General features: G+C 42.1%; 1 protein-coding gene across 4 annotated transcripts in view; it reads right to left on the bottom strand.

The window, feature by feature from the left end:
* Positions 1-27,524, bottom strand: part of RUNX1 (RUNX family transcription factor 1) — a 207,851-nt gene that overhangs the window by 77,887 nt on the left and 102,440 nt on the right. For all 4 annotated transcript variants that reach the window (XM_037904376.2, XM_037904401.2, XM_037904395.2 and 1 more), the window contains exons 3-4: positions 16,604-16,857; positions 10,795-10,951 (exon numbers count right to left, since the gene is read on the bottom strand). In XM_037904376.2, coding sequence (XP_037760304.1) covers positions 10,795-10,951; positions 16,604-16,857 — 411 coding nt within the window. The remainder of the gene's footprint in view (positions 1-10,794; positions 10,952-16,603; positions 16,858-27,524) is intronic.

Below are 27,524 nucleotides of genomic sequence, written 5' to 3'. Positions count from 1 at the left end.
TACTGTAACAGCTATTGCCTTAGGGTTTGATCCTGCAATTCTTGGAAGAGCAATCCTTGCTTACATGAATAAGGATTACTCGTGTGAGTAAGAGCTGCATGACTGGGCCCTCCGATTGTGAACAGTGACAGATTTTCTCTCTATTTTTCAGTTGTTTACTTTTTCATTTGACAGTGTTTTATGTAGAGTCAGTTTCATTTCTGCATTGATGGTCAGTTTCACTTCCCAGTCTCAGGCACTAGCATGATGCCACCCTTCTCCTTCACCGCTCGGGGAGTCCCTGAACCCAAGTTTTCCCTGCCACTCTGAGAATGTGTGTCACCGTGCGGATGGTGCTGCTGTTCCATGGTTTGCCTGGCAGAGACTTGATAACGCTTTTCCCCTTTAAGAATTGAGATTATTCATTTATCAGTTTTTAAATACTGATGTTTTAAATAAATGTGAATTCCATAGAGTTACTTTAATTGATTTTTTTAAAATGTAAACTTTGTTTATATTTTATGAATTTTGGAACAGGGCAAGTGAATTGATTAAATCAGAGATGTGACTAATGCACGATTTCCGCACTTGTCTAGATACCAAATGGTTGTTAGTAGACTATGGATGGTTCTACTATCACCATGTTCTCAGAGACCTCCCTCCTGCCATCCTGGTCCCAGACCGATAGATCTCATGCCTAATCTCCTCCCTCTTGCTCAGTAACTTCTTGATACATGTCTTCCCTCCTGATTTGTCTGCATACTAGCATCCTCAGTTATGCTAGCTGGATAAAGTCCACAGCCACGTAACAGGCAGGAGGCAGTGGGAGGAAAGAAGTGTAACAGGAAGTAACTGAGCAAAAGGGAGGAGATTATGCATGAGGTCTACAGATCTGGGACCAGATCTGGCAGAAGGGAGGTCTCTGAGAGCATGGTGATAGCAGAATAATTGTCTTACATTGAATCTGATTACCTACGTGGGATTACATCAACATCAGCAGTACTGTCCCCCACTAAAAAGCAAAATATCTGGAGATGACATCATGGCACTGGTCAAGTTCATAGGTCAGGAATTTGGCCAGCTACATATATTTGTACATTAACATCTTTAATTTTATGTGTTTCCTCTTTTAAGCATCACAGCGGTGTGGTGTAGGGTAGTGTACATTGGAAATAAGAATGATGTTGGAAACTAGGGGGGAAAAAAGGGAATATATTTCATCCTGCCCTAAGAAACAACAGCTCCACTTTATAGGGAATGTTGTGTGGGAATGCTTTGTTAGGCTGGAGGCCTGCAGATCAAGTTTTCAGCATGAATTAAAGCATTTGATTAAAAGACTGAAAAAAGAGCTCTTAATGGAGAAGCCACGCAGCCTTGAACTATAAGTAGAACTGCTGCAGCGCCACTATAAAATTCTTAGGAACATGGGTGGAGACAATAATTACAGTACAGGAAGAATGAGACGCTGTTGGGTGCCCAACCTGTGTGGCACACTGGCAGTACAAAGGGATTATACAGCTTGATTGCGAAAATGTGATGTTTATTGCAAAAATATTATTGAGCGCTGAAAGGCATACGTGGACTTCATAAATATTTGCATGTTACTAATGTTTGTAAAAGGGGTTCGGAGGGCTGAATTATAGAAGAGTGATTTTTTTCCCCCACAAAGATCAGCCTGACATATAGCACTTCATTTCTGCCATTCGGTAGCGAATTTTCTGCTCAAAATACTGGCTTGGTCCTTTTGAGTTATGGCCACCTATGTACACAGGAGTGCTGCTTTTTTAGACTCATCCATCATAATATTTGACATTTACACAGACCCTTTCACTGCAAAAGAGCCCCCCAGTACTTTACAAATATCAGTAAGGCCTATTCCCAGTCTGGGTGCTTATTGTGTAATAGCTTAAAGAGTACCAGCTATTGATTCACCTGCTGTAATCCTTACTGATTTTGTCTTGGCTCCTTGCCCTTTTGTCTGCACTGGTTTTCACTTTGGACAAATCCCAGTTCAACCACCTGTTCAGACAGACACTGGAAGATCTTAGCATTTTGGCGATTAGTTCCCGGCTGGGACTGAGCACACTCCTCACACTGCAGAACAATGAAGCCAATTACCACCGCCTGGCTCCAGGCAGATGCATGAACAAAGATGGTGTCAGTACACAGGCTTCAAAAGGGTGGAGTGTGCTCACTCTGAACATGGCTAGCAAATGGCACCTGTGTGTTTGTCAGCACTAGTTGAACAAGTGAGTGACCTCCAGCCCAGATGACCCCAGAGCAGTGGAGTGTAGAAAGATGACCAGAGAGGTCAGTTCTGCAGTGAGTGGTGCAAGGGTGGAACATCAACAGGAGGAGTGTTTGCAATGATTTATTTGTCTTGGGAGTAGGACGCATCTACACTGGCATTACACTGATGTAACACCCACTGATACACACCTTGGGGTAACTTGTATTAATGGATGTCCAAGAACCACTGATATGGACAGATTTTTGTATGAACACCTGACACCTCCCACTAATAGAAAGTTCCTCAGAGGGTCTTTCTAATGTAGCTAAGCCTTCAAAACATGGACATTACTATGTTAGCTTTTAGAGCCGTGATGCGTAACCTTCAGCCTGTGAATTATATATGGCCTACCAATGTGTTTCCTACAGCTTCTCACTGAACTTCAGGAAACTGGACAGGAAACTCACTGCACGCACTGCCCTGCAGAGCTCTAGTAGCTTCATTCCTTCCTTCCAGTAGCTGCTCCTCCCCACGTCCCCCTTGCCAGCCTCCAGGAGCTCCTCCTTCTACACCCACTCCCGCCACCCAATGCCTCTCCCTTCCTTGCATAGCATTAGAAGCAACCCCTTGCCCACAAGGAGGGAGCAGAAGTACTACTGCTAGTTGACTGGGTGAGGCTAAAAACTAGAGGGCCTTATTTTCATTGACATAAAAGCCATTTTGGTACTTTGCCTAGCACAATGGGGCCCAACCTGCTTGCATCCTTTATGTGTTACCACAATATAAACATTAAATAACAATAATTTATACCACCTTGGCAGGGTAAAGCAGCTTTAATGTAAAGGAGAATCAGGCACAAAGTGCCTGAAGCTGGCAGCGTAAGAAAGCAGAGCTGAGCTTTGGGCTACAATTGGCCTGGGAAGAGGCACCCTGAAGGCAATGGGTAAAACCCAGGCCCACTGGAGTCAATGACAGAACCCTCATTGATTTGAATGGGGTCAGAATTTTACTCAGTGGCTCCAGAACAAGAAATGGAGGGGGAGCAGTAATAAAGGAGCAGGAATAAGAGAAAAAGGGAGATGGAGAATACAGAAAAAGAGGAGAGATTTTAGTTAAAGAGACAGAGAACAAAAGGGAAAGATAAATAGTGTAAGAAGAAAAGTCATAGTCAAAAAGAGAGAAAAGGGATTAAAAATGGGAGAAAAGAGAACCAAAAGATTTAAGGTTAAACAAAATGCGCCCCGTGCCATTTACTCTAAATGCTATATGAGGATGCAATACAAACTGACCCAAAATTGCTGGAGGCTTATGTAAGTTTATATGCACATTATATTCTTATCATGGCCCTCCGGATGGCAACAGTTGTGCACCACTGATTTAGAACACCCTCAGTCCTTTTGCTAAGTACAAGAGAGGTGATGAGAGCTGCACACTTTAAAGTAGTCATCTGAAGTTCATTAAAGTGCCCTGAAGCCTGAGCACTAATTATTTTTCTCTTAATGATTTTATTTTGACTACAAATCAGCAGCTGTTCTTGGTGTGACTTTTTTTCCAGACAGTTTTGCTTGAGAAGAAGTCTAAAAGAGGGCACACAAGAAAGAAAAGCAAACCAAACCAAAAACAAAACAAAAAATGCTGAAAGGCAAACAGTTTTCTTGAAACAATGTAACCTCTTCTTTCAGTGAGATACTTTTTGTTTTCCATAAGCACCATCCTCCTAAGATGAACTTCTTTTACAATCATACAGAACAAGAAAACTCTCAGAGAGCAACACGCTATCTCATTATCATCATTATCCCAGGTTTAAAACAAAATGTTCAAGCATGGCTCCGTGCAACCAAAAAGTAGATTTATTGTTATTGGAACTAGGCCAGTAGTTCAGCACTTGGCATGAGCACTGTTTACAACCATAATGCTCCCGGAGACAGGGAGCTCGAAAAATCACCCTACCTTTATTTTTCTCCTATTGACACTTTCTGAGTGAAACTTCTCCTGCCAGACCAAATCTAAGTAACCCAACGAATGTCTGTGAGCTGGCAAAGATAGCAGGAGTCATGCTGAACCCTCCAGACCACATGATGTTTTCAATTCAAATATCCTCACTGAACTGTATCCTATACTTCCTTAACAATCAGCAATTCATACAAAAATGTCTGCATTGAGTATATAACTGTAAACACAAGTCTGTTTTGGCTGTACAGTTTTATAAAGAATTCTTCTCCACTCTCCCCACCAAGTTTCCAAGGAAAGCTTGCACCAGGAAAGTGACTTTGTCTAAAGGACTGTGTTATTAATGAATATAATTCGCATATTTTTCCCCACACTGATGGATCACCACTATTTGATCTGCAAGATCTATGATACATTATATAAATGCAGAGAGTTTTCATGTCAGATTTTGCCCTGACACTTAATTTTACAAATAAATCTAAAGGAATATTTCCTACCCTACCTGAAATGATGAGCTGAAACTTGTTGCTATTGTATTTCGTCTCTGTGCTTACATATCTTACTCACCTGGCATAGTATCATTCATAATACTCATTTGTTAAGCACTAAGAACATGCTAGATGCCGTACAAAGTTAAAGACAGTCCCTATCCTACAGACTCCTGCTTTCTAATAATTTCTTTACTAACAACTTTTACTTTCCCAGTCCTAAAAGATCAATGACTTTTGAGTAGCTCTCTACAAATAAACAAACAGAAAAAGAAAACCAGACAAAATGTTTTTACCAATTGAAAAACAAACATTTTACAATAATATTAACAAACAGCTGCACACCGCCTTGTGAAAAAACACCTCTCTCTCTCTCTCTCTCTCAGGGTGATATTCACTTTACTCATACAAAGCGTGAATCATCAAATTTTATGCAGGTGAAATATGCAAATAGTAGGAGGCAAAATGTATCCCCTCTAACCCAGACCACAACCTATGGGCTAGAGTAGTGACCACTGCCCCTTCACCAATTGCAACAAATCTTAGGGACACTGGATTGGCATACTCAAAATATCCCAAGGCTCGTCCCCAAGCTACCCTCCAGCACCACCTTCCACAGCACATAGGGAAACACAGCTTCCTCCAATCACAACTTTCCCCCCGCAGAATCCCATTGTGTAGCATCAGTGGTGTGCTGGTCCTCCATGCAGGGATGAATTTCACCCTTAGGAAAGGTTTCAGAGTAGCAGCCGTGTTAGTCTGTATTCGCAAAAAGAAAAGGAGTACTTGTGGCACCTTAGAGACTAACCAATTTATTTGAGCATAAGCTTTCGTGAGCTACAGCTCACTTCATTGGATGCATTCAGTGGTTTAGGAAACTTAGGAAAGTTAGTGATTGAGGATGATACTAACTTGACAACCCAGAAACAGAAGTCCTTTATCAATACACAGAATATGAACAACACAGGCAACAGACAATGCTGGCTTTGTATCCTATTCTCAAACCTCTGGACCATCACCTCTATCTGTCTATCTTGCTGTTTATCACAATATCGTATGTTATACAACAGTGTTATTTTTAGACTACATCCATTGCAACTTTTCTTTTTCAAATACACTGTTGTTACTTTTCTTCTCTTTCCGTCTGATCAATTCTAATACAGTGAAATCTATATAAGAGGCCATCCTTTTTAGGCAACCTCCTATTTCAAGAGACTCCCCTCCCCACAGTATTTTATTTTAAAACCCCAATTAATTGTTATCCAAGGGTCTGATACAAAACCGACTGAAGTCAATGGGAGTCCTTCCATCAATGTCAACGAGTTTGGATCAGGCCCCAGGTAATCGCTTAAGACAAGCTGTACTCCTTTTTATACTCTGTTGAATGGAGTACCAGTCTGCACTCTGAATACTGTTATAATTTTAAATGAGTTTAATTTTTAGTAAAAGCAAAGGTTAACAAAAATGTCCTTCAATAATATGTCAGAAAATGAAGCTACACAGAATGAGTCAAATTCTGCCATTAGAAGGCCAGTAAAAACCAAATGAACTCAGAATCTGGCCCAGTAACTTGTTAGCATATTTCTGTCATCTACATCCAGTTTAAACTGAGCTTTCTTCCTCAAATTTATGTCTTGAAGAAAGAGACCTGGAACGAATATTTCTGATTATGTCTTGTAATATCCTCTGAGTGTTCTCATATAGGCTAGTGAAGTGAAAACCAGTGCCACAGACTTACATTTTCTTATGTTTCATAGAAATGAAAAATGGCATATTCTTATCTGCCAAATTATTCATGTGGTTCTGACCCTACCAGTTGCTGAATTTTTAAATTTCATTTTTATTTCTTTAAAAAAATACAATTTAAAAAGATCTTGCAATAAAACTAGTTATAATAACCATTGAATGCCAGCAAAATGTTTAGAAGTAAGATTGACAGCTTCTGCAGGTAAACCAAGATACACTCACATCAATCACTAATATATTAATCCATTCAAAGTAGTTTTCTCCAGAAAACATGAAAAAAAATATTGCCATCTACAAAGCAGACAGTATTTGGATAAATGATTCCATGTGGAAACAATGTAGTGGCCACTAGACCCTGAACCTTTCCCTCTCTAAATTAACTATTTCTATTTCATTTTAGCCAATGAACTTCCTGTGTGGTATTTGGCTTTTCATGTTAGCTTTATTTCATCATAGTAAGCTATATTAAGAAAGCTACCTATTTTGCATGGGTACAGAATAATTACATTTGAAAAATGGATGAGTGAAGGGAAAATTTGGGAGAAAAAAATAAAGAAAGATGTTTACCAGCTTGTCAGGCAGAAGCACTTAGAGTTTCTTAAGCCTTAAACTACATTTTTCTTTTAGAAATTACTTACTAAGACCTACAAGCCAGACAGGCAGGTTTTCCCAGTGGCATTCTGAACTGAGGGTGAGGAATAGTAATCCTGGACATCAGCCAATTCCAATGCAAACTGCTTTGTACTGGAGGGCAAGCCAAGTCTCCTAAATACAACATCCTGGTGTTTCTGAAGATCTGTGATACTCTCACCTTCCTGTGTTGGTATCGAGAAAATCAAGTGTTTTTTTTTAAATAATGAACATCACACTGCATGCCCAGCAAGAGCAATACAGGCCTGTTGCTTCACAATTAAATGTAAAATGAACATCAAAATGTAACTCAGTTATTTGATTAACTTTCAGCCACTATTTGGCACACACTTGTGCATCAGTGTGCACACAGGCCCAGATCCTCAAGTGGTATAAACTAGTGTAATTCCATTAAAGTCAATGGAGCATTGTCAATTTACATAGCTGAGAATCTGACCTGTGGTTTTAAACAAGGACACATGAAACAATAGCTATAGTTACCTATATATATAGTTAATGGCTCACATTCCTTTTACAGCACTGCTGAGGGTCAGAATTAAGGGTAAGTGTTAAAATTAGTGAGAATGATTATTTTCTATCCTCTGAAAATGAGATGTGGATTGTCAACATTTCTGTGAGGTTTTTAATGGTGATGTTTACACTGCCGATAACTGACACATCATAAGAGAAAGTGAGGCATGAACTTGAATTGTCACAGTGTAAAGCCCTTCTTTGTTACATCAGAGTACTGATTTCAAGTAATTCAAACCACACAAATGGTATCCACAATGACCATACCTGACTCAGACTTCCAATGACTGTTCATGTATAATTGACATCACATTATCACTGTTGGGAGCTGAATTTACCCCAGCTCAAATATTACACAGCAAACAGAGTTTCACTTGATTTTCCTATACTGAAGAATCAAAAGAAGCAATGCCCTTTGATGCAGCAGCTACCTTATAATTTAGGCTTTATGCAAAAACAACAGAACATAACATCAGAAATCATGCACCCAAATGCAAACAAGCCACACCTTTGGAAAACAGTTCAGTGTTATACGAGTAAACAAAAACATATATTAGTCATTCACTCAAAATATGAATAGCTAATGGAGTTTATGAGATTAAACCTCCAAGACTGACTAGTAGCATTCAAGGTCCCCATATAACTTTTTTTATTTAAGGTATCACAGCAAGCACAGGATTTTTTAAAATAAAACTTCTAATTGTATATAAACGATCATTGTTATTAGCAAGCAAAAGGTATTAGCAAAGTAAATGGTTACAAAAATCTTCCCTACAACCTTTTGGACAATTAGTATTCTCCCTCAGCTATCAAATTTTGACCTTGAAAAATCACACAGACCACAGTTGTGATTTCTAGCTTCATTAGCATGGCCAGGAACCAAACTGCAAGTCTATTTTTATTAGCTTCTCAACCACTTTGCCAGCTATTCATTTGAATCTTCAAAATGTTTTCTAAACACTCATCTCTGAATCATAATGCAAATACCATTTACTGAAAAGGTGGAACCTTTAATATAACAAATGAACATGTTTAATGACTGATACTTTTATACATTACAGCATCTCTTCTGTTTTCAGTAAATGGATATAATTATCCCTGCATTACCCTATTATTATCCTTCCTTAGCATTACTATGCTACATTTTCAACTGCAGTTCACCCCCCCACCAATTGGATTCTGAAGCTAACCCAAACAACCAGGTTTGAATGACGGCAGGCTAATGAAGCTACAAGACATTTCAGGCCTGGTTGGATATTTTACACATACAATGTATTTGCTTTCTGAATTTATGACTCATCTTTAAATCTGTTCCAGGGGGTATGGCGGTCTCAAATTGCACACGGATTTTATATTAGAAAAAAAATTGTACACAATACGAGTTTAATTTCAAAAGCAAATAAATTCTGCTGTCTATAATCAGCGTAACTTACACAGTCAAAAGGCTGATCTCACTCCCATTGTAATATGCAGCTTTGCAAGGAACAGGAATGGGCCAGCTATGCAATCCTCCTGAAGTATGCTTATAACACCATTCATGTTTATAGGAGTTATGCACACACACGTCAAGAGGAGACTAGGTCACTCGAGAGTACACAGAAGAATAAAAATGGGGGTGAGGAAGAACAATAAGCCATAAAGGGATCTGTCTGGTTCCAAAGAGACAACAGATCGCAAAACAACTAGTAAAACCAACCTACTTGAATGCACCAGATAACGTCAATTTTGGTTTATAAATTTTACAACATTGAACTAACCTAAACTGACAATATTGTATTTAGTCAGCCAAACCTTATGTTTTGACTTCACTTGACGATAATAACTTAAGAGAAGAACAATATATTTGTAAGCACTTTATGAAAGCATACTGAATATGAAGTACTTTTTAGCACCTTACCCTAAAACTGGAAGGCTGTATTTTCAGATTTTCATCAGCTTTTCTGCTATGGGCCTGATCCAGCAATCCTTACTCTGGCAAACAGACCCTATTCACATGAACAGTCCATGGGACTAATTACATGAGTAAGGAGAGCAGTGTAAGATGAGTTAAAAAAATTATCTTGTAATATAAACATGGCTGTTTACAATTTGTGTTTTCTATGATTACGGGCTTGAACTAAAGCCCATAGAAGTCAATGGGAGTCTTTCCCATTGAATCAGGCCAGTATCATCAGTTAACGTGTTAATTAATGAACTGTGTGTGTGCTAGTACTATAATTTTTGGATTTTAGCATCTTTTGGGGTGGAATTATATTCTATGTCATTTTAAAATCTCAGTTGTTGCATATAGCAATGATGCCTTTTTATTCTTACTTGAAATTAAAAGAGATACAGAGGGCCAGATCCTCAGCCACTGAAGTCTTCCATTCTAGTCTTTTCAAGTTCTTATACCATGCTCATCACTGCAGTATTTCAGTGCCCTACATTAAGCAATGTGACTAACATCTGCCATGTGTTTGTTCTCTCCTCCTCTCCCCAGGGGGAGAAGTGTGTGCAGTGGGGTGTTTTGTGGTGGAATTTATATGTAAAATATAAAAAATAAAACCTATATAGATCCCCCCCCCCCACATACATGCATATACACACACGTTGCTATATGGTTAAAGTTAGAGAAAGCAAGGTCAAGGACGCACACGTTGCACTTGGAGCAGAAGATGGGGAGGTCTGGAATGGTCCTGAGCTCCTGAGGGAGTTCATTCCATAGCCTGAGGGGAAGGACCCGGCCCTTCCCTCCCCCCAGAACACTGACTCCTGCACAGACAATCTTTATCCTTACCGTAGAAAGTTTCATTGTCCCTTAGGAGTGGAGTTATCAACCATAGTTTTGGACGTTAGAGTCATGTTGATTTACATCAGCTGAAGTTGGGCCCTGTTCACAAATTAATTTAATCGGAAGTAGGTGCTCTGTTCAGCCCTTAGTTACATCGATGAAATCACGTTGATTTCAGTGAAGCTAATGAGCTTGCACCGATGTAACTAAGGGCACAATCAGGATTGTCTTTTGGATATGCTTTTAAATAAGAACACTGTTAGGAAGTGTAAATCATAATGAGGATTGGCTTGTGTAAAACACTAAAAATGTGTGCTCATTTTCTGTACTGCGAGAGTCTGCACAAGCCAGATCTTGCAGGATTCTCCCGTGCTGAAGCTGGACATATTTTGTGTTCAAATTGTCCCTAAGTAATTGAAACTTGATTCAAGTAGTAAACAGTCAAAATATAGCTGTGAGCAAATACGTACCTCTTCCACTTCTACCCACAAATCTGAGGTCATTGAACCTTGCTACTTGGTTTTTCATGGCAGCTGTAGCATTTCTGAGCTCTGCAGAGTAGTTTTCATCATTTCCAGCCATTACTGTGACAAGTGTCCCATCAGGAACATCGCCTAAGGCCACTACCTGAAAGATTAAATAGAAGAATCCTCAGTCTTCGTAAGTGAAATGTATCAGTAAATAACCTGATGAAAAGGGGAAAAGCAACAAATTATATAAATTAAAAGGCTACTTGGAGTGAATAGGATATATTTCCAAATGTAGCTTACAGAGCCAGATAAAAATATCTGTATCTATATATGTCTAAACTACCTAATTGCACCTAAATATGTACAATACACATAACATGCATACATTTATATTTACCAATGCATAAATAAATCAAAACAACAGGACCTGATTCTGATCTCATTTGCATCAGTGCAGGTCAGGGAATAACTCCATCAAAATCAATAGAATTACACTGGTATAAAATTAGTGCAAGAACAAAACCAGGCCTATTGTCTCTTGGACATAACAGAATTGATTCTGCAGAGTGTCTATCCAGTTTTGTGTCATGTAATGTCATTGATTTTAATGCTGATACACCAGTGCAAAACTGTGGGAAATCAGGCCCAAAATATACACTTGATCACTGTTCACAAAACCATTTCTTTTTTCCTTTTAGAAACGAGAAAGCAAGTTAATGAAATTAGAACTGTCCCCAAACTTTGTTAAAATTGTAATGTGAACTGATAAAACCCGAAATATTTAAATCAAAGGCTTAAGCTCTGTCACTAATGTTTCCATTGTGTTTCAGCAGTGCCAATATCTATAAAAATCACCTAATATTTGGGAACATACGTGATGTTACATTTCTGACACAATGTGCTATATGACATTTAGATTTCTAGCCTCAACTTTTCTGATTTCTCTCAACTGTGTCACGGTGCTCATGTTCATTAACCATTTTAGTATTTAATTTCATCTTAAACTCTTGTGCAAGACCCAGTTCTGACCTCACTTAGACAAGTTTTACACTGGTGAAATAATAAAATAAAATAATGATTATAATAAAATCTAGCTCTTTTTAGTTTCCTCTTTTATAGATTTTAAGAGGAAGTAAGTAGTCCTGCTTCACGTCCTCAGAGGTACTGCTTGATTTTTTCCCTTCCTCTTAGCATTTTCTAGTTCATGTTCATGTAGTTAAAATGTCTCATTACTTTTCACAACTCAGTTTATTTGTTACTCTTACATCACTCTGATATTTCTGAACAGGTCCATAGCTCCTTTACCTATTCCCTTTATTATACTTATTTCTTACTCATAATAATTCAGAAGTCTCTGATCTCCCTTTCACTTACATATGCTACACTTTGCACCTTAATGTTCTCTGATGTGTTCTAAATAGTCTATAACCCTTATTCTTGATTCCACATATAGAGTTGTGCTCATTGTGTCGAAATTCCCTCTTTGTGCATGTATTTCTACTTCCTCTTCCCCAACCCTCTTCAGCAGCCCATGTGTTTGTTTTTTGTTCTCATCTGTACACAACAAAAATGCTGTATAATCAGCATTATGTATTTCAAATCCTCCTGTTCTTGGCATGCAATGTTTTCTCTCTCCAGACTGTTGTGTGGTGTGGCAATTTGGCTCTCAAAATCCTCAATCATGAACCTGATGTGCTTACCAAGTTTTTTTAAAAAAGCCTGTAATAAAATAATTATTCTACATATATTAAAGACTTCAGATATAAGGAAAAACATATAGGAAAACCCCATTTTACATGAGTATTTGTGTGATTATTTAAGGAATTATGTACGCGTATATTAAGTGGAGAACAAACCTTCATGAATTACTGAGATAATGCTCTTAAATTGAAAAAGAATATGTTTAAAATTCACCATATTTACAATTCACCAAAGACAACTTCTATGATAAGCTATTTGAAGAAACGACTATAAAAATAATATATAAAACATGTGTGCATACACACAGAAGAAAAAAGAAAAACTGGAATGAAAAGTCATAAACAAGAGGCACTGATGAAATACAAACATTTACATTATAAAACAGACTAAACAGATAAGTAGGAACTTGCTGACTGGAGATATCTAGTATTTTGTTTTAAAAATATATCTTCAGAATATCAGCAAACCCATGCCACAGCACACCTAAACCTCCCAATCTTGGTCCATCAGCCAAACAAAATTGGTCTCTTAAATTAGGATTCAGATGATTTCCTAAGAGTATGTTGAACAATTAACCAATATTACAATTTATTATTAATCTGCATCAATAATTGCAATTTACAATATTTAAATTCCTTATAACTTTCCTTTATTTTGAAAGAAAATCCTGGATGTTTTTGGTTTAAAATGGAATTGTGATTCTAAAGACTATATGCAATAAGTGAGGTTTTTTTTTTAAAAAAATCTATTTTATTTTATTGTTTGGAGTGTAAGCATAGGGGGAAAGAGGGCATATCAATCTGTAGAAATCTCTTGGTTTGTATTGGTACAATGAATATTACCAAGTACCCTACAAATCCCACTGCTATATTTGAGCATAGGATCTTGGCAGTACATAGATGATTTGAACCGAACTCTGTGTAACTAGGTATTATGTGTTACCCAGTTCTCGCAGGATACAGATTATTTTCAGATGGATCGGAATACTTTCAAAAGGGACCTTTGGAAAACACACAGTAATCTTTACAATCGGATTGTGTTTGTTTTTATAATCAGTCAAATATTCCAGGTCTCATTCCCCTGCAGTTCCCACTAGCCGGGGACTTTGGGTGGTGGTGAGCAGGGGGGCGGAGCTGCAGAGCAAGTCAGAAAGCAGGTGGACTCTAAGGTGCCACAAGTCCTCCTTTTCTTTTTGCGGCTACAGACTAACACGGCTGCTCCTCTGAAACCTGTCAAACCGTAGGAGTTTAGAGGTTCACCAGGAAACGCTGTTCCTTTCCTTGGGAGGGTGTGTGGTTTAATGCTAGAAAGGAATAATCTTGTCTGGTTTGAGCGTTTGACTCCCCTACTTTGCTTGCAAAAGCAGCAAGGGGCTAGCCATTTAAAACATAACGCGCGAGTTCCCAGCAGAAAAGAAGCTGAGGGCCGGTTACCCCGTCAATCCACCCTCCCTTCCCCTCCTCCAAGCCTGGCCATTCACCTGGCTGAGAAGAGCTGCTCTCTCCATTCAAACATCCCATTAACAACCAGCCGCTCAGACACGGGAGCGCGGAACGGATCCCTTTCAGCAGCTGAGCTCTCCGCTCTAGCTGGGACCAGACCGCAACATTTCAGAGGCGCTAGGCGAGAGAAGGTGGCTGGCTGGAAACACTGGGCCCGTTTAGACGGAGCGGGCCAGGCGTTGGGTATTAGTCACATTATTGGTTCCTTCGCCTTCCAATACAGGGTAAGATGAAAAGGTTTCAACCGCGCCACGCTGGGCAGCCCCCAGCTGCTCTGCAGCCTGCGCCCAAGAGCGCATCGAAATAGAAGAAGCGAATTCAAAAGTATCAGCCAGGTTTCCAAACTTCGCTTCTCTAGGACCTGGGGAGCGGGGGGTTCAGTCTATTTTAAAGCAATAACGTTGTGGTGTTACAGCGTCCCAGCTGCTCCGCTGCAGTTGTGTACAGTTTATGTGTACTGTGAATGGTAGAAAAATTCATGGAAGTGTGTGAAGGGGGATTTGGTTTTCGGAATTGATCATTCCGACTTGACCTTCCTTTCTCCCGCCTCTCCCCTCTCTTCCTAAACAAAACCCTCAGTAGGCAAAATAAACACTTGTACTTATCCTAAAGCCCTGTTCTGATACGTATTAAGGCTTTAAGAGCTCAACTGATTACCCCACATAATCAAATGGATACTGCTCTGATCTGGTTTGGCAGCGGTGAATTTGGTGGAAAGAAGCCTGTCCCGTGGAAAGGAACAGGCTGATTCAGACTGTCCTACTCCCAATCTTAAATGTAACCATTTGACGCCATTAAAGGCTTTAGGGGAGCTACACCCTGACAGGGGCTCATCCTTGGAGACAATTAAAACCTTTTCTTTTTTTCATGGTTGGAAACATACAAATCAACGGCAGGGAGTTCAGCATTATAAAGAAATTATTTATAGGCCAAAGTCTTTTTTTTTTAAAAGCGGGCAAGGGGGACTGAATACTTGAATCCAAATAAGAGGAAATCGGACCATGTAAACAAGAAAAGCTGCAGCAATTATATTCTAAATGTAATCTACATTCATTACTCTTCTTGATTGTAAAGACACATTGTACTGATTATCCAGGGAGGCAGACACAAAACTTAAGTGGGGTCGATTTCAGCATATAGAACAAGCATCTGTCTCAGATGGGGTCCTGCTAAAGTTTTACACTTGCGGGTTTTTGTTTCTTTGTTTTTGTTTTAAGGGAAAGGTCAGATGTTTTAAGACAGGCTGGGTAAGTGTACTACAGCAACTCCAAGTACGAAAAAAATCAAAAGAGAAAAAGAGCTTCTAAACTTCTCTCCGGTTAATTTTAAACCACCATCCTCGGTGGAAAGTTGATGGTCTATGAAACCGCAAGATCATGCATCCTTTTCGTGCGAACTGAGCATTCCTCAATAAGCGGCCTTACGCTAGTGTTTCGAACCTTTGAGGTTTAGTGACTTCCAGCAGAAGAAAAGCCAGCACTTTTCATAGATGGATCTGCCAAAGGTGGGCTCAGTTAAAAAAGAATCTGGAAAAACACTGATATACTTAACAACAAACGGATTATTTTCTAACTCACTATCCGCCCAGAACAAACCGCTGCCTAAATTAGGTACCAAAATAAAAAAAGACCTGACTTCTAACAGGGATGAGGACCTGCCACTCTACACAAATGGGGGCTTAGCACCTCTGAGCTTCCATTATTTAGGCGCCTTCAACACAGTGTAAGTGCGAAACTTTAGACACGAGACTTTGAACATTGTGGCCTGTAGTACTTTATGGTCTTGCAAACATATTAATCCAGAAGTACCCCAAACTCCGATGTTTTAAAAGTTCCCATTGTCGTGGGTTATTTCTATGTACAAAACACACTACAGTCCAGAAAGGGTCATTTTAGGCTATTGATACTTGTATCCACCCTGTGATTGATTGTGTTGCATCCTGTTACACAAGGTAGCGAGACACACTCAGCTCCTTGTTCTTTGCTTTTTATAGAACCACTCCTGAATGGTATGTTTATGAATGAGATGAAGAGACAGACCAGTTAGAAAGAGAGCCTCCAAAGTCAGCGTCCTGCCCCCACGCTCCCCTTCTCCCAGCTCTACCAAGTGACTCATGTTAGCAAATCAGTAGGCTAAATACTGTTAAACAGGAGGGCCCGCTATACTCACCGGTGCATAAAGGGCAATACAGTGAATCAGGATACACAGAGCCGGTCCCTACAGCAACTCCGGCCTCCTTAGGTGGGACTACGCGTAAAACACACCTCCAAACTCCGCCAGCCGCGCTCGAAGGGGGCCAGATGAACAGCCCCCCATCCGGGAAGCAGTTACATGACATACACGCTGCGTTTCTGGTCTTACCGTGTGCACAGCAGAGGAGTTTGTACGTTGTCCCAATTCACCCCCGGCTCTAGCGTGACCAGATGTCCGGATTTTATAGGGACAGTCCTTATATTTGGGGCTTTTTCTTATATAGAGGCCTCTTACCCCCCATCCCGGTCCTGATTTTTCACACTTGCTAATGGTCACCCTACCCGGCTCCCACTGATCCTCCCTCTCCCCCCGGTTTAATACCTCCCCCAGAGAAGTGTCGAAAGGCCAAATACCTTGAAAGCAATTGGCAGCGTCTTGTTGCACCTCCAGTGCGTTGGGAGCACGGAGCAGAGGAAGTTGGGGCTGTCAGTGCGGACCAGCTCCCCGGGGTGATCCGCGAGCACCTCCACCATGCTGCGGTCTGCACTTCTCAGCTTCCCCACCAGGGCGCCGCTGTTCTCCTGGCCAGCCAGCGGGAGCGCCTCGCTCATCTTCCCCGGGCTCAGAGTGGTGGAGGGCGGCGTGAAGCGGCGGCTGGTGCTGGTATCTACGGGGATACGCATCACAACAAGCCTGTTGAGTGAAAAATCTCCCAAGAGTTCTTACAAAGCAGCGACAGGAGTGTAACTCTTCAGCGATCACCCTCTGGAGACCAGGAGAAACGGGTACAGGCTTAGCACCCGGGGGGGGGGCGGGGGGTGGTTTCTATGCCTGGCCCCAAAGTTAATTTTGCTGATCAGTTTGAGGCAGCGAATACACTGAGCTTTAACTCTTTGGCTTCCTGGGCCTGCGAAACAGAAGAGTTAATCCAGTAATCGAAACAATCTTCCGCACGGGGGTTTACTGTGAAGGCTGCACATTTAGTCTTTGGCTGGTACAAGCGTTATCAGAGGCAAAGCTCCCTCCAAAAATCCCGCACACCGAGGAAATGTGTAGGCAAGGGAAAGCTAAGACACACGTTCAGACACACAAGCAAAACCTGGGGCTTCCCAGGAGTTAATTCCCTATCAGTTTCTTCCAGGTGATTTTTCTAAAGTCCCAATAGAATACAAAATACATCAATATCCATAGACAACAGCCGCTCTCTAAAATGGCGAAAATCGGCTTCAGTCTTCAAAGAATACAATGCGCGAGCTAGGATTTTCAAAGGTCAGCTGACTAGAACAATGTATCTATACACAGACACACATATACTGTACTTCATCAAATATTTACAGTATAATCTGTAGAGAATTTAAACACAACAGAAATCCATTAATGGTCTCTGCAGGGTTTTTTTTTTTTTTTTTTTAAAGTAGCCTTGAAAATCAGCGTCAGTAGTTTGACTTGCGTTGCTCGAGAAGTACTCGTGTCATGATCTGTCAGTAATTTTGAAAAAAAATGTTCAGTGCATGGAATTCAGTCTCGACAGAAATGCCTTTGGTACAGAGTCTCTCATAAAGTCTTGGAAAGGTCGCAGCCGATCTCAAGCTCTGAGGCTAAAAAGTCCACACATGAAAACGTGGGTTTGGGGATGTTGGTTAAATTGTGGGTTCTCTCTGTGGTTTGGGGTGTGCAACAGCTCGCGCTCTCTCTCTCTCTCACATACACACACACTCTCTCTTCAGAAGTCAACCAACAATCTGCAGCAGTTTGGTGAGTCAGACAACTTTTTTTTTTTTTTTTTTTTTTGGCAATCTCTGAGACAATCTTCCTCTAATTCGGCCGCAGCAGCCAGCTGCTTGACAATATTTTAACCACAGCAGGTGGAACTGCGCTTTCGGAGACACGCTTTTTCTCTTTTCGCCTCAACTCAACGAGATCGATACCGAAAGCTGGCAAGCAAACACTAATCTCTGCTTGCAAAGGACTGCGAGCGTCCCTTCCAGAAAGAGAGGGGAGCTGTAGCCCTCGCTCACACAGAACAACGACAGAAGTTCACAGACGCGGCAGAAGTTAAAATATCCAGCCCAGAAGATAGCTCAGAAAAAAAGCCCATTTCCAAAGCGGGGAGATCTTGAAAGTCTTCACGTGTCCACAGGACTCGAAGGGAAAGCTTCCTCCTGGCTGCCTACTGAACACAGGCTACACAGCTTTATGACCTTCTGTGAGGAGCTGTTTGTTTGCTCATGCTGATCTGGAAAGCCTGGTCCTCCCTCCTCCCTTGCGCCCTTCTGGCTCTATGAATGGAGATTGACTGGAAATGAATTTGCTTTTACTGTAAGAGTGCGGAGGAATGTCATTCCCTTAGCTCTTTTGCATATGGGGAGGACGCCGGCCAATCAGATCCCTTTCCGGTATCAGCCCGGGCGCGGCTCCAGTCCGGGGGCTCCTGGAATTGGCCCGGGCGCTGCCGCCGGAGCTACTGTAAAGAGCCCAAGTGTCAATGGGATGCCGCGGCCGCCACAACACACACACAGAGGCAGAGACCATGTGCGGCTGCTGGTGCTCCTCAGACCCCCACCGCAAACACCGACTGCGGGGGCAGCGGCAGCAGCCCTGTGCATAATGCACTCAGCTCCCTGCCTGTGGCTTGCTACAGGATATTATATGCAGTGACACCAGCACCGAGAATGGCAACTGTCAAGCAACCCCCTAGCCTAAGCCAGCCCTTCAGAATCTCCTCCTCCCCCTCGGGCTTCACTGCAGTTTTGTCTGAATTACATTTAAAGACCACCTCTACTAGGCAATTGATAGGTGGGTCCCTGGGATGTCGCTTAGGGCAGGGTTAACTGTACTTAATCAGCCTTGCTTTGAAAAATTACTCTCCCAGGCACCAAATATAATCACTTGAACTTTATCAGGATGACTGACTATATTGAAATGTGTAATTATATTTGCACTCGCCCCAAAACACACAGTCTGGACAAACACAATTTTGCAAGGCTATCCCGCCTCCCCCAGTTTAATCTGTCACTTCTTCCTCCCTCCCGCTAGGGTGCTTTCAGGTTTACACAATTTCTATGTCCTCCATACTCCTGGGCTTGTAACATATGCACAGTGCCTGCATAGAATCCAGACCTGAAGAAGAGCCCTGTGTAGCTGGAAAGCATGTCTTGCTCACCAACAGAAGCTGGTCCCATAAAAGCTATTACCTCACCTACCTTGTCTCTCTAAGAAAAGGACTTGTGGCACCTTAGAGACTAACCAATTTATTTGAGCATAAGCTTTCGTGAGCTACACGAAAGCTTATGCTCAAATAAATTGGCTAGTCTCTAAGGTGCCACAAGTACTCCTTTTCTTTTTGCGAATACAGACTAACACAGCTGCTACTCTGAACCTTGTCTCTCTAGAATCTCTTCCACAGGGGAGGCCAGGACAATTGCAGTCTTTGGTAAATGGCCACCATAGATACGCCTGCAAATCACATTTTAAAAAGGCACAAATCATGCTATTTCAGTCACAAAATATTGAGTCAGAAAGGGGATATGGCAATGCAGGGGCGAATGCCTGTGTTCCCACCATGCCTGTGTTCCTACCTGTGTTCCCGCCATGCCCTCCTGCTGTTACACAGTTCCAAGATAAATGAGGTTTGAGTAACATTGTGGGACCAGCAACCTACAGCTTGCACAAGCATTCACTTTTTTTTTTTAACCACAGCAGAGTTTGTTCCAACTGTCCTTTCACCTGGCCTGTTTAGGATCTCCTATCACCCCTGAGAGCCCAGTGACTCATCTCCGGTCTACCAACAGCTAGGGGCCCCTACTCTCCCTCTCACAACTACTATTATAGTCCCCTTCGGCCTCTCCCTCTCAGGATCTGCCCCTGTATGACCGCTCTGGTAGTGCCATAGTCACAGCTCAAGTCATAGACCCAGCCAAAAAATACAGTCCCCCCTGCACCACTATGGTGGGGTCGGTGATCCAGTCACTTCTAAAACACAAAAAGAAAAGGAGTACTTATGGCACCTTAGAGACTAACCAATTTATTTGAGCATAAGCTTTCGTGAGCTACAGCTCACTTCATCGGATCTGTAGCTCACGAAAGCTTATGCTCAAATAAATTGGTTAGTCTCTAAGGTGCCACAAGTACTCCTTTTCTTTTTGCGAATACAGACTAACACGGCTGTTACTCTGAAACCTTCTAAAACACAGTTCTCCAGTTTTCAAACAGGGAGCACAGCTTTGGCCACCCTGCATCCAGGGTATTTTCCTTGACAAGTCCTGCTTATTTCAGGACAGGAGGGTAAGCCAGGTTGTTAGACTGCCCATGGTCAAAATGGAAGTAGTGGGATTTATGTTTGTAGCATTTCACTGTGGACATTGATGGCATGGGTTTAGTTTGGTTTTTCTTCTGATTTTTTTAAGCTGTTGCCCTTTGCCAAAGAGGAATCACTCCTGGCAGAGGGTGCTGCAAAGCTGCTCTGGGCCCAGCCGCAGCTGCCCTCTCTCATGGCTATGTCCTGGCTAGCCTTGCCTCCCTGAAATTTCACACCCTTGCGAGCTAGATAAAACAGGGGTTACCAAGGCTGGCTTCTGCTGGTGCTTTTTCCACACTAGTGCTCCTCCTGCTGATAGGGCTGGGGGAGCTGAATTAGTGGTAGCACAGATGTGACATTTTGTGGGGAAAATGGCAAGTATAGACAAGGCCAACATGATCTAACATAGCCACTCGGCAGACACTGTTTGGCCCATACTCTCCTTGCCATCAGCAGCATTTAAACAAGCCAAGACCTAAAACTGTGCTAATGATTTAATGAAATTACATCTCTGGGCCATGCCAGAGCCAGCACTCCTTTGAGATAACAACCCTGTCTCTGCCTCCTTATCCTTCCCAGGAGATGCCCCAGGGGCCCAGAGGCCACAAAGTTGTCCTCTCCTTCCTTCCTGCTTCCCCCTCTTGCAGGAGACTGAAGCTGCTCCTTCCCCCCTTCTCTCTCTGTGTCACATCAAGGGCTATTTCCTTACACTCCATCCCAGTCCTGGCCTCAGCAGCCAGGGAGGGCCCAGCAGTTAGTCCCATACAGGGGTATATGGGGTATGGTGCAGGGGGAGAGGGGGCAGCAGTTCAGAACAGGGATGAGGAGAAGCAACAACAGCTGCTCCCCCAATGACTGAGGGGAAGTGGGGGAGCAGGCACGGTAGTTAATAAGAACCATTGCTAAAAACCATTGCTGTACTGTGGTAACAGGCCCTGCCTTTAACAGCAAAGAGGAAGCAAGCTGAAGGCCTGTTCCTGGAGTCTCTGAGCTGCCTACGGTTTATTGCTCAATCGGGGGAAGAAAAAAAAAAACCCCACCAAGCCAAACCCCTAATGCAAAAGCAAAACAGCAAATAAACTCCGGGGAAGGAAGTGGCGCTGCACCGCCCCCACGCGCCATCCCCTGCAGCAACGCGGAGCGGCCAGTAGAGGGGGCCAACAGCCTTTTTTCCTCGGCACTCTCCGGCAAAGCCGGGCGAAGCCGCAGGGCGCGGGTGGGGGAACGAGCCCGGCTGTCCTTTGCCCCGAGCAATAGGGCAAGCTGGCTCCGCACGTGCGGGGAGCCGCATCGCTCAGCCCGCTGGGGGGCAAAACACGCCGGCGCTAGGCCCGATCTTTCTGCACAGCTTCGCACGGGCTACACACACACACACACGCACAGAGGCTGCCCGAGACACACACACACACACACACCCCAACAGTATCCCCCAGCAAGGCTGCCCGAGAGCAGATCCCGGGCAGAATCAAGGAGTCCGGGTGATGAACGCTGTCAAGTATCTAGCGCTCGCTGAGCCAGGCTCTGGGCGAAATGCTGCCCCCCCCCCCCCGCCCCAGGTTACATCAGCACGTGTGGCAACACTGAGCGGGTCCTAACTGGTAAAGAGCGATCCTCGCCGCGGGCGGCTCAGCCAGCCAGGGTGGGGCCCGCTGCTGGGAGGGGTTCACCAGCTCCCCCCTCCAGACCTAACAAGCCGGGAAGCAGGGGAGGGATCGGGTAGGGTGGCGGGCGCAGAACTGCCTGATCCCCGAGCCACACAACTCGGGGTTCAACTCGCAGGACGCCTGCGTACCCTGGCAGCGCCCGCCCTGCGGGGGAGAAGACGTGGCAGTAAGGGGAACAGCCGTGTTAGGCGTGTTTAGCCGCGGTCACAACCCTCCTGAGTCGTGTCCCCTGCGGCCAGCTGGAGCAGGGAGATCTCGTTGCGCGCTGCGTTCCCTGCGCCGGCCAAGCCTGGGGTGCACGAGGAGCGCAGCGCAAGGCAGCAGTTCCCCGCTTGAAAACAGCTGTGTTAGGATGGCGTGTGCCCCCCAAGTCACGGAAGGGGGCACATTACACACTCCCCACCCCGCCGGCTCCATAGCCAGCCGTCGGCCGGCTCCAGCGCCCTTCTGTTCATTACACAAGCGGGAAAAGTTCAACGTGGCTAACGCTTCCCATTCAAACACAGCCGGAGCCCGGGCGCGGAGCTTCACAAAGCTGGTGATAGGAATAATTTTTTTTTTAACAAAAGGAAAAGCACTAAAGTTGCACCAGATCTTGTTTACCCAGAATGAAGCGAACGCGGATTATTTCGCTGTGTAATTCTCCCAGAGGCGGGAAATTCTTGCCCTTCATTAGCATGTTCATGGGGGGGATTTAATTCCTAATATGCCGCCTATTTGGTTAGTCAATAACCCTCTGCAGAAGGCTTCCGATGGGTATTTAATTCAACAGAGATGAGCACAGCCTGTGATCTTGCAAATTCACTAGACATTTGTTTTAAAATTGCTCCGTTGTTGCACGAAGGAGCGTTTTCACATTTCATATTTCCAGGATCCCGCTTCTTGTATAATGCAGGGTGCCTCCCAGAAGCTGCAATTTCCCCTTTCCTGGGAACTAAACGTTATTGGAAGGCACGTTACCGGCAGAAGCTGCATACTCTCCCAGCCTTGCACACACACGACCACCACATTTAGAACGCGTCCTGAGCGGTATCTCCCGTTCCCTAACGAAAAGTTTCTTATCCATCAGACAGACGCAATTCTTTCTAGTCTCTTTCAATACAAGAGAACAACAGTTTCATTTTAGAATGGCTTTTCGTCTCTCTATAGCTTCCATTTTTTTTGCAGGATATAGAGGTGATGCAATTTTAGTATTTCCCCCCAGAACTAACAGGGTAGGATCTTAATGGTTGTTCGAAATTTGTTTACAACACAGTATCTTAACAGAACCTTTAGTGGCAAATATAAAATATGTCCTTACATAACAAAGTGAATGAAGGATACATGGATTACTAAATATACTTATTAAGGAATTACAGGGTCCAGCATTTGATAAAAAAGCTTTTAAAAACCTTATCATTCAACAAGAACACGTTTTGTGTATTTTTTTTTTAATTCTGCCACTTGTGGTATTAAATCATTGCAGTGGACTGTTTACTGTACAAATTTCCCCTGTGCTAAATTATCTCGAGTCTAAATTACTTCTGATCTATTTCGTTATATTTTTAGGAGCAATTAAAAAGGCAAGTGGGGATTTTTAAAATACAGTTTGCTGTGTTTATTACATATGGGATATATTAGTGGTGGATAACCTTTTTATAGACATTGAATACATAAGGAGAATAATTTCAGTGATGTAACATCTGCATATTTGTACATATTACATCACGTAAAATACACACATCTACAGAATTTGATTGTTTTTTAGACCAAGTAGGATTCTTCAGCTTTAGTCAGGTGGTTGAGAGGCACTTTAGTTTTAAGATTCATTAGTAAACTGAGCTGAATTTCACTCATTAGTGGTCCTTTCTTAATCTGATTTAGTCAGTTGAAATGGAAATGAAATAGAAACACAAATGAAAATGGAAACACAAAATTTCCATGTTTAATAGAAGACAGAGGAAATATTTCATCCTTATAACCCTGCACCATTTAGCTGGCATTATCCATGTTGAAAAGAAATGTATTACTAAACCAAGAGTAATAATAAAGCATTTTAAATAGCTTGAAGCCAGGCTTTATGTTAAAATAAGCTGTAACAAGGGGTCATATAAGACTGGAGTGGATGTGGTAAATACTGTGATGGAGATAATTGATAAAGTTGAACTTAAATGTTGTATATTACATGTCTGTTAGGGTTAAGGCAGCAGTAAGAATGTTTTAATCTTTTGGTTAATTCAGTTTATCATCTTCCATTTTACTGATCCGTGCGTGATGAACAGAGAAATATAATTTGAATCCACTGTACGGTGAAAATCTCTAGGTGGAGTTATTCTGAGTAAATACTCTGAAAGAATAGAAGTTAATGAAATAAACAGGCTGCATGAATAAAATGACAATTACTAGTGAAATGATGGTTGTTATATATGGAGGCCAATTATACATATATTAGGCAACATTTTTGGCTAACATAATCTTTCTTAGTATTCCAAAGGCTAAGAATTGTCATATGATATTGTGAAGGTTATGTATAAGAATCAGTTCAGAACACAACTTGTATTTTAATGATAAACAGATAGCATACTGCACTGCTTATATTTGTATTTTAACATCAATTTATTACAGCTGTAAACAAACCACATATGACTCTCTAGCCACTATGGGTTGCTTCTGTCACACAGGATTGCGAGACCACAAAGCACTGAGCTTTTTAAACTACTACAGTTAAGCAAAAGCTTTGGAAATATGAGAAAGCAGATTTAGGAATGAATTTCAAACAATATAAATTGCACTGGGAAAATTGAGCATGAATGCAATGCAAGTTACAGCTGCTGCATGCAAATACTCTAAGGGCAAATATGAAGAAAAATATACTTGTTCTGAATAGCTTAAATGCATGTGGTTTTAAGCATATTTTATAGAAGAAAAAGAGCAAGAAAAAATATTGTGAAATGAAAAAAGATGTAGACCTTAACAGAATTGGCCCATATAAAATAAAAGTACAATCTAAAACAAAAACAACAACAACAAAAAGGGCTCCAGTTCCCAATCCTGCAAACACTTACGCACCTGTGTAACTTTACTCTGGGCAGTGGTCCAAGTGAAATTAATGGGACTGCTCATATGAATAAAATTATACACATGCTTCATTGTTTGAAGGATTGGGGCCTAAAATAGAACTATTCTCTGGGTCAGTTAGTACATTTTGTGTCTGAATTGTTTAGTTTGTCTGTTAAGGCCCTCTTGCCAAAGAAATTGTGTGAGAAGTCGTTGCTTCTACATGTGATATGTTGAAGGACTGCTCATGGGAGTAAGAGTTTGTAGGATCAGGCCTTTACAACTGATCCTGCAAACACTTAATGTTAGGAATAGCAATTGTTATCATGAGTAGTCTGATTTAATTGGCTAAAAACAATTACTGTATTATTTAACATATTAAAATATTTTTGTGCTGCTTGCCTTTGAGTTTTATGATTAAATACAGCATTGAGAAAAGTAGTATTCTATAGTTATAGCCATGTAATCCTCACTATATCCCACAATGGCCTTGTGTATACATTGAAATATATATATTTAATCAAAGTAAATTAATGTGTATGAGAGATGAAATGGGATATGAGATCTCCAATATGTGGAAGACATTTTGCTCTATATATTTAATTGGACTGGCTGGTACTTATCTATTGTTATGCCAGGACTTCGGCTTGGAAGATGGTAACTTGGCTGCAATTCAACCCAGGCAAGGCTGAGGTTGTGCAGGTATGGCGGGGAGCCAACTAGAGAAATGGCACAGTTGATATGACCTCTGGACATCTGCCTACCTTTTGTTGGTCAGGTTTGGTGCAAAGGGAATGTTATTGAATCCCCAACCACTTTTGAATACACAAGTGCCAACAGTGGCCAAGAGCACATTGTATTATCTACTCTTGACCAGAAGTTTGTCACTTTTTCTTTTGGATGTGACCCAGGCTGGAGTGACCAATGCTTTTGTCACTTCAAGACTCTGTTACTGTAATATGGTTTACAGGAAGCTAAGTCTTGGGCAAATCACTTTCCCCATCCACAAAATGGGGATTAAGACATCTTTGTAAAACCCATTGAGATCTACAGATGAAAAAGGCAATGCAAGTGTGCAGCATTATTAATTATTATTATTATTACACTTTAAGATCATTCAGAAGGTGCAGCTCTTAGTTGAAAGCTGTGTTGGTTAAAAAGTCTTTCTTTCTTTTGAGGCGCTCAAACTAGCCCCCTCCCCTGGTGTAGGCTTGGGGTGGGGGGTTGGGTACCCTTATGTTCAGGGAGAGATTCTCATCTGTGGAATATGCTTTCGGCATCAAATCCCAGATTTGTTCACCTTCAGCAGCCAGTGACATGCCCATTTGTTCTTCCAGGCTTTCCCCGTGGGAAGGAATGAGTTGATAGGCGAGAGTAGGAAAGAGCTCAATTGTGGGGAGATTTCAGAGGTGGGACATTGGTCCTACTTATTGCTTTTACAATGAGTACCCTGAGCACTGGATCTGCTGCTTTAAAAAAAAAAGATATAATTCAAGGCTCGATTAGGCACAGCTCTGTGTAAACTGCACATCCTGAGTGGCCCCCCGGGAGGGACTGTGTCTCAGAGACACTCTTCTGAGGCACAATCCACTCCCCGATTCCTCTTTTCTCCAAGGAGGAGGCAAAGGTGTAGTAATTTGCTGCTGGGCTATACCAGCAGTCAGTTATGGATACTCCCCAATGCTGGCTCAACTTTTCTGGCAGGTTTGTTAGGGGTCAAAGCTAAGGTTCTGCTTGTTCCTGGCTGCTCCCCGCCCACCTGCGTCAGGGTGTGTGAGGGTAACTGGGTGTGCAGTCCATGCAGACACCAGCATGCCCAGATCCAAGATCTGCATAGCCCAGGCAGGGGTAAGGTGCACTCTTACTCCTTTTTAGTCCATTGCATGTACATGTAGCTCAAGTCACAAGCTGGCCCTACATATACTATAAACTTTTTATATACAGGATATTTTTACTTTGTGTACTACATTGATGTCCATAAACTGGCATGCTGCAGTGAAGGATTGGTCAAAGTTTCTATTGCAAAGCCATTCTTCTGCAGTTTCTAATTTGGGCATTCCATATTGTGTTGACTAGAAATTTGAAATGCAGGTTGGATGCAACTTAAAAAAAATAAAGTTGGTTACTCAAGGCAATGCTGTAGACAAAGCAGAGAAGTGCTCTTTTGAAATGCATAAATAGAGGAATCACATCTAAGACCAAGGAGGCAATTATTCCCTCTTTCTCAGCACTCAGATCACAGCAGGAGCAATGTATTTAGTTCTGGGCATCATACTATTGGCTATATATCAGTAAATGAGTGAGATTCCAGAGAAGGGCAACTACAGTGATTAAAGG

Source organism: Chelonia mydas, chromosome 1, assembly GCF_015237465.2.
Source record: "Chelonia mydas isolate rCheMyd1 chromosome 1, rCheMyd1.pri.v2, whole genome shotgun sequence".
Taxonomy (NCBI): Eukaryota; Metazoa; Chordata; order Testudines; family Cheloniidae; genus Chelonia; species Chelonia mydas.
Note: the sequence above shows the minus strand (reverse complement) of the source record. Positions and strands in the feature narration are given on the sequence as shown.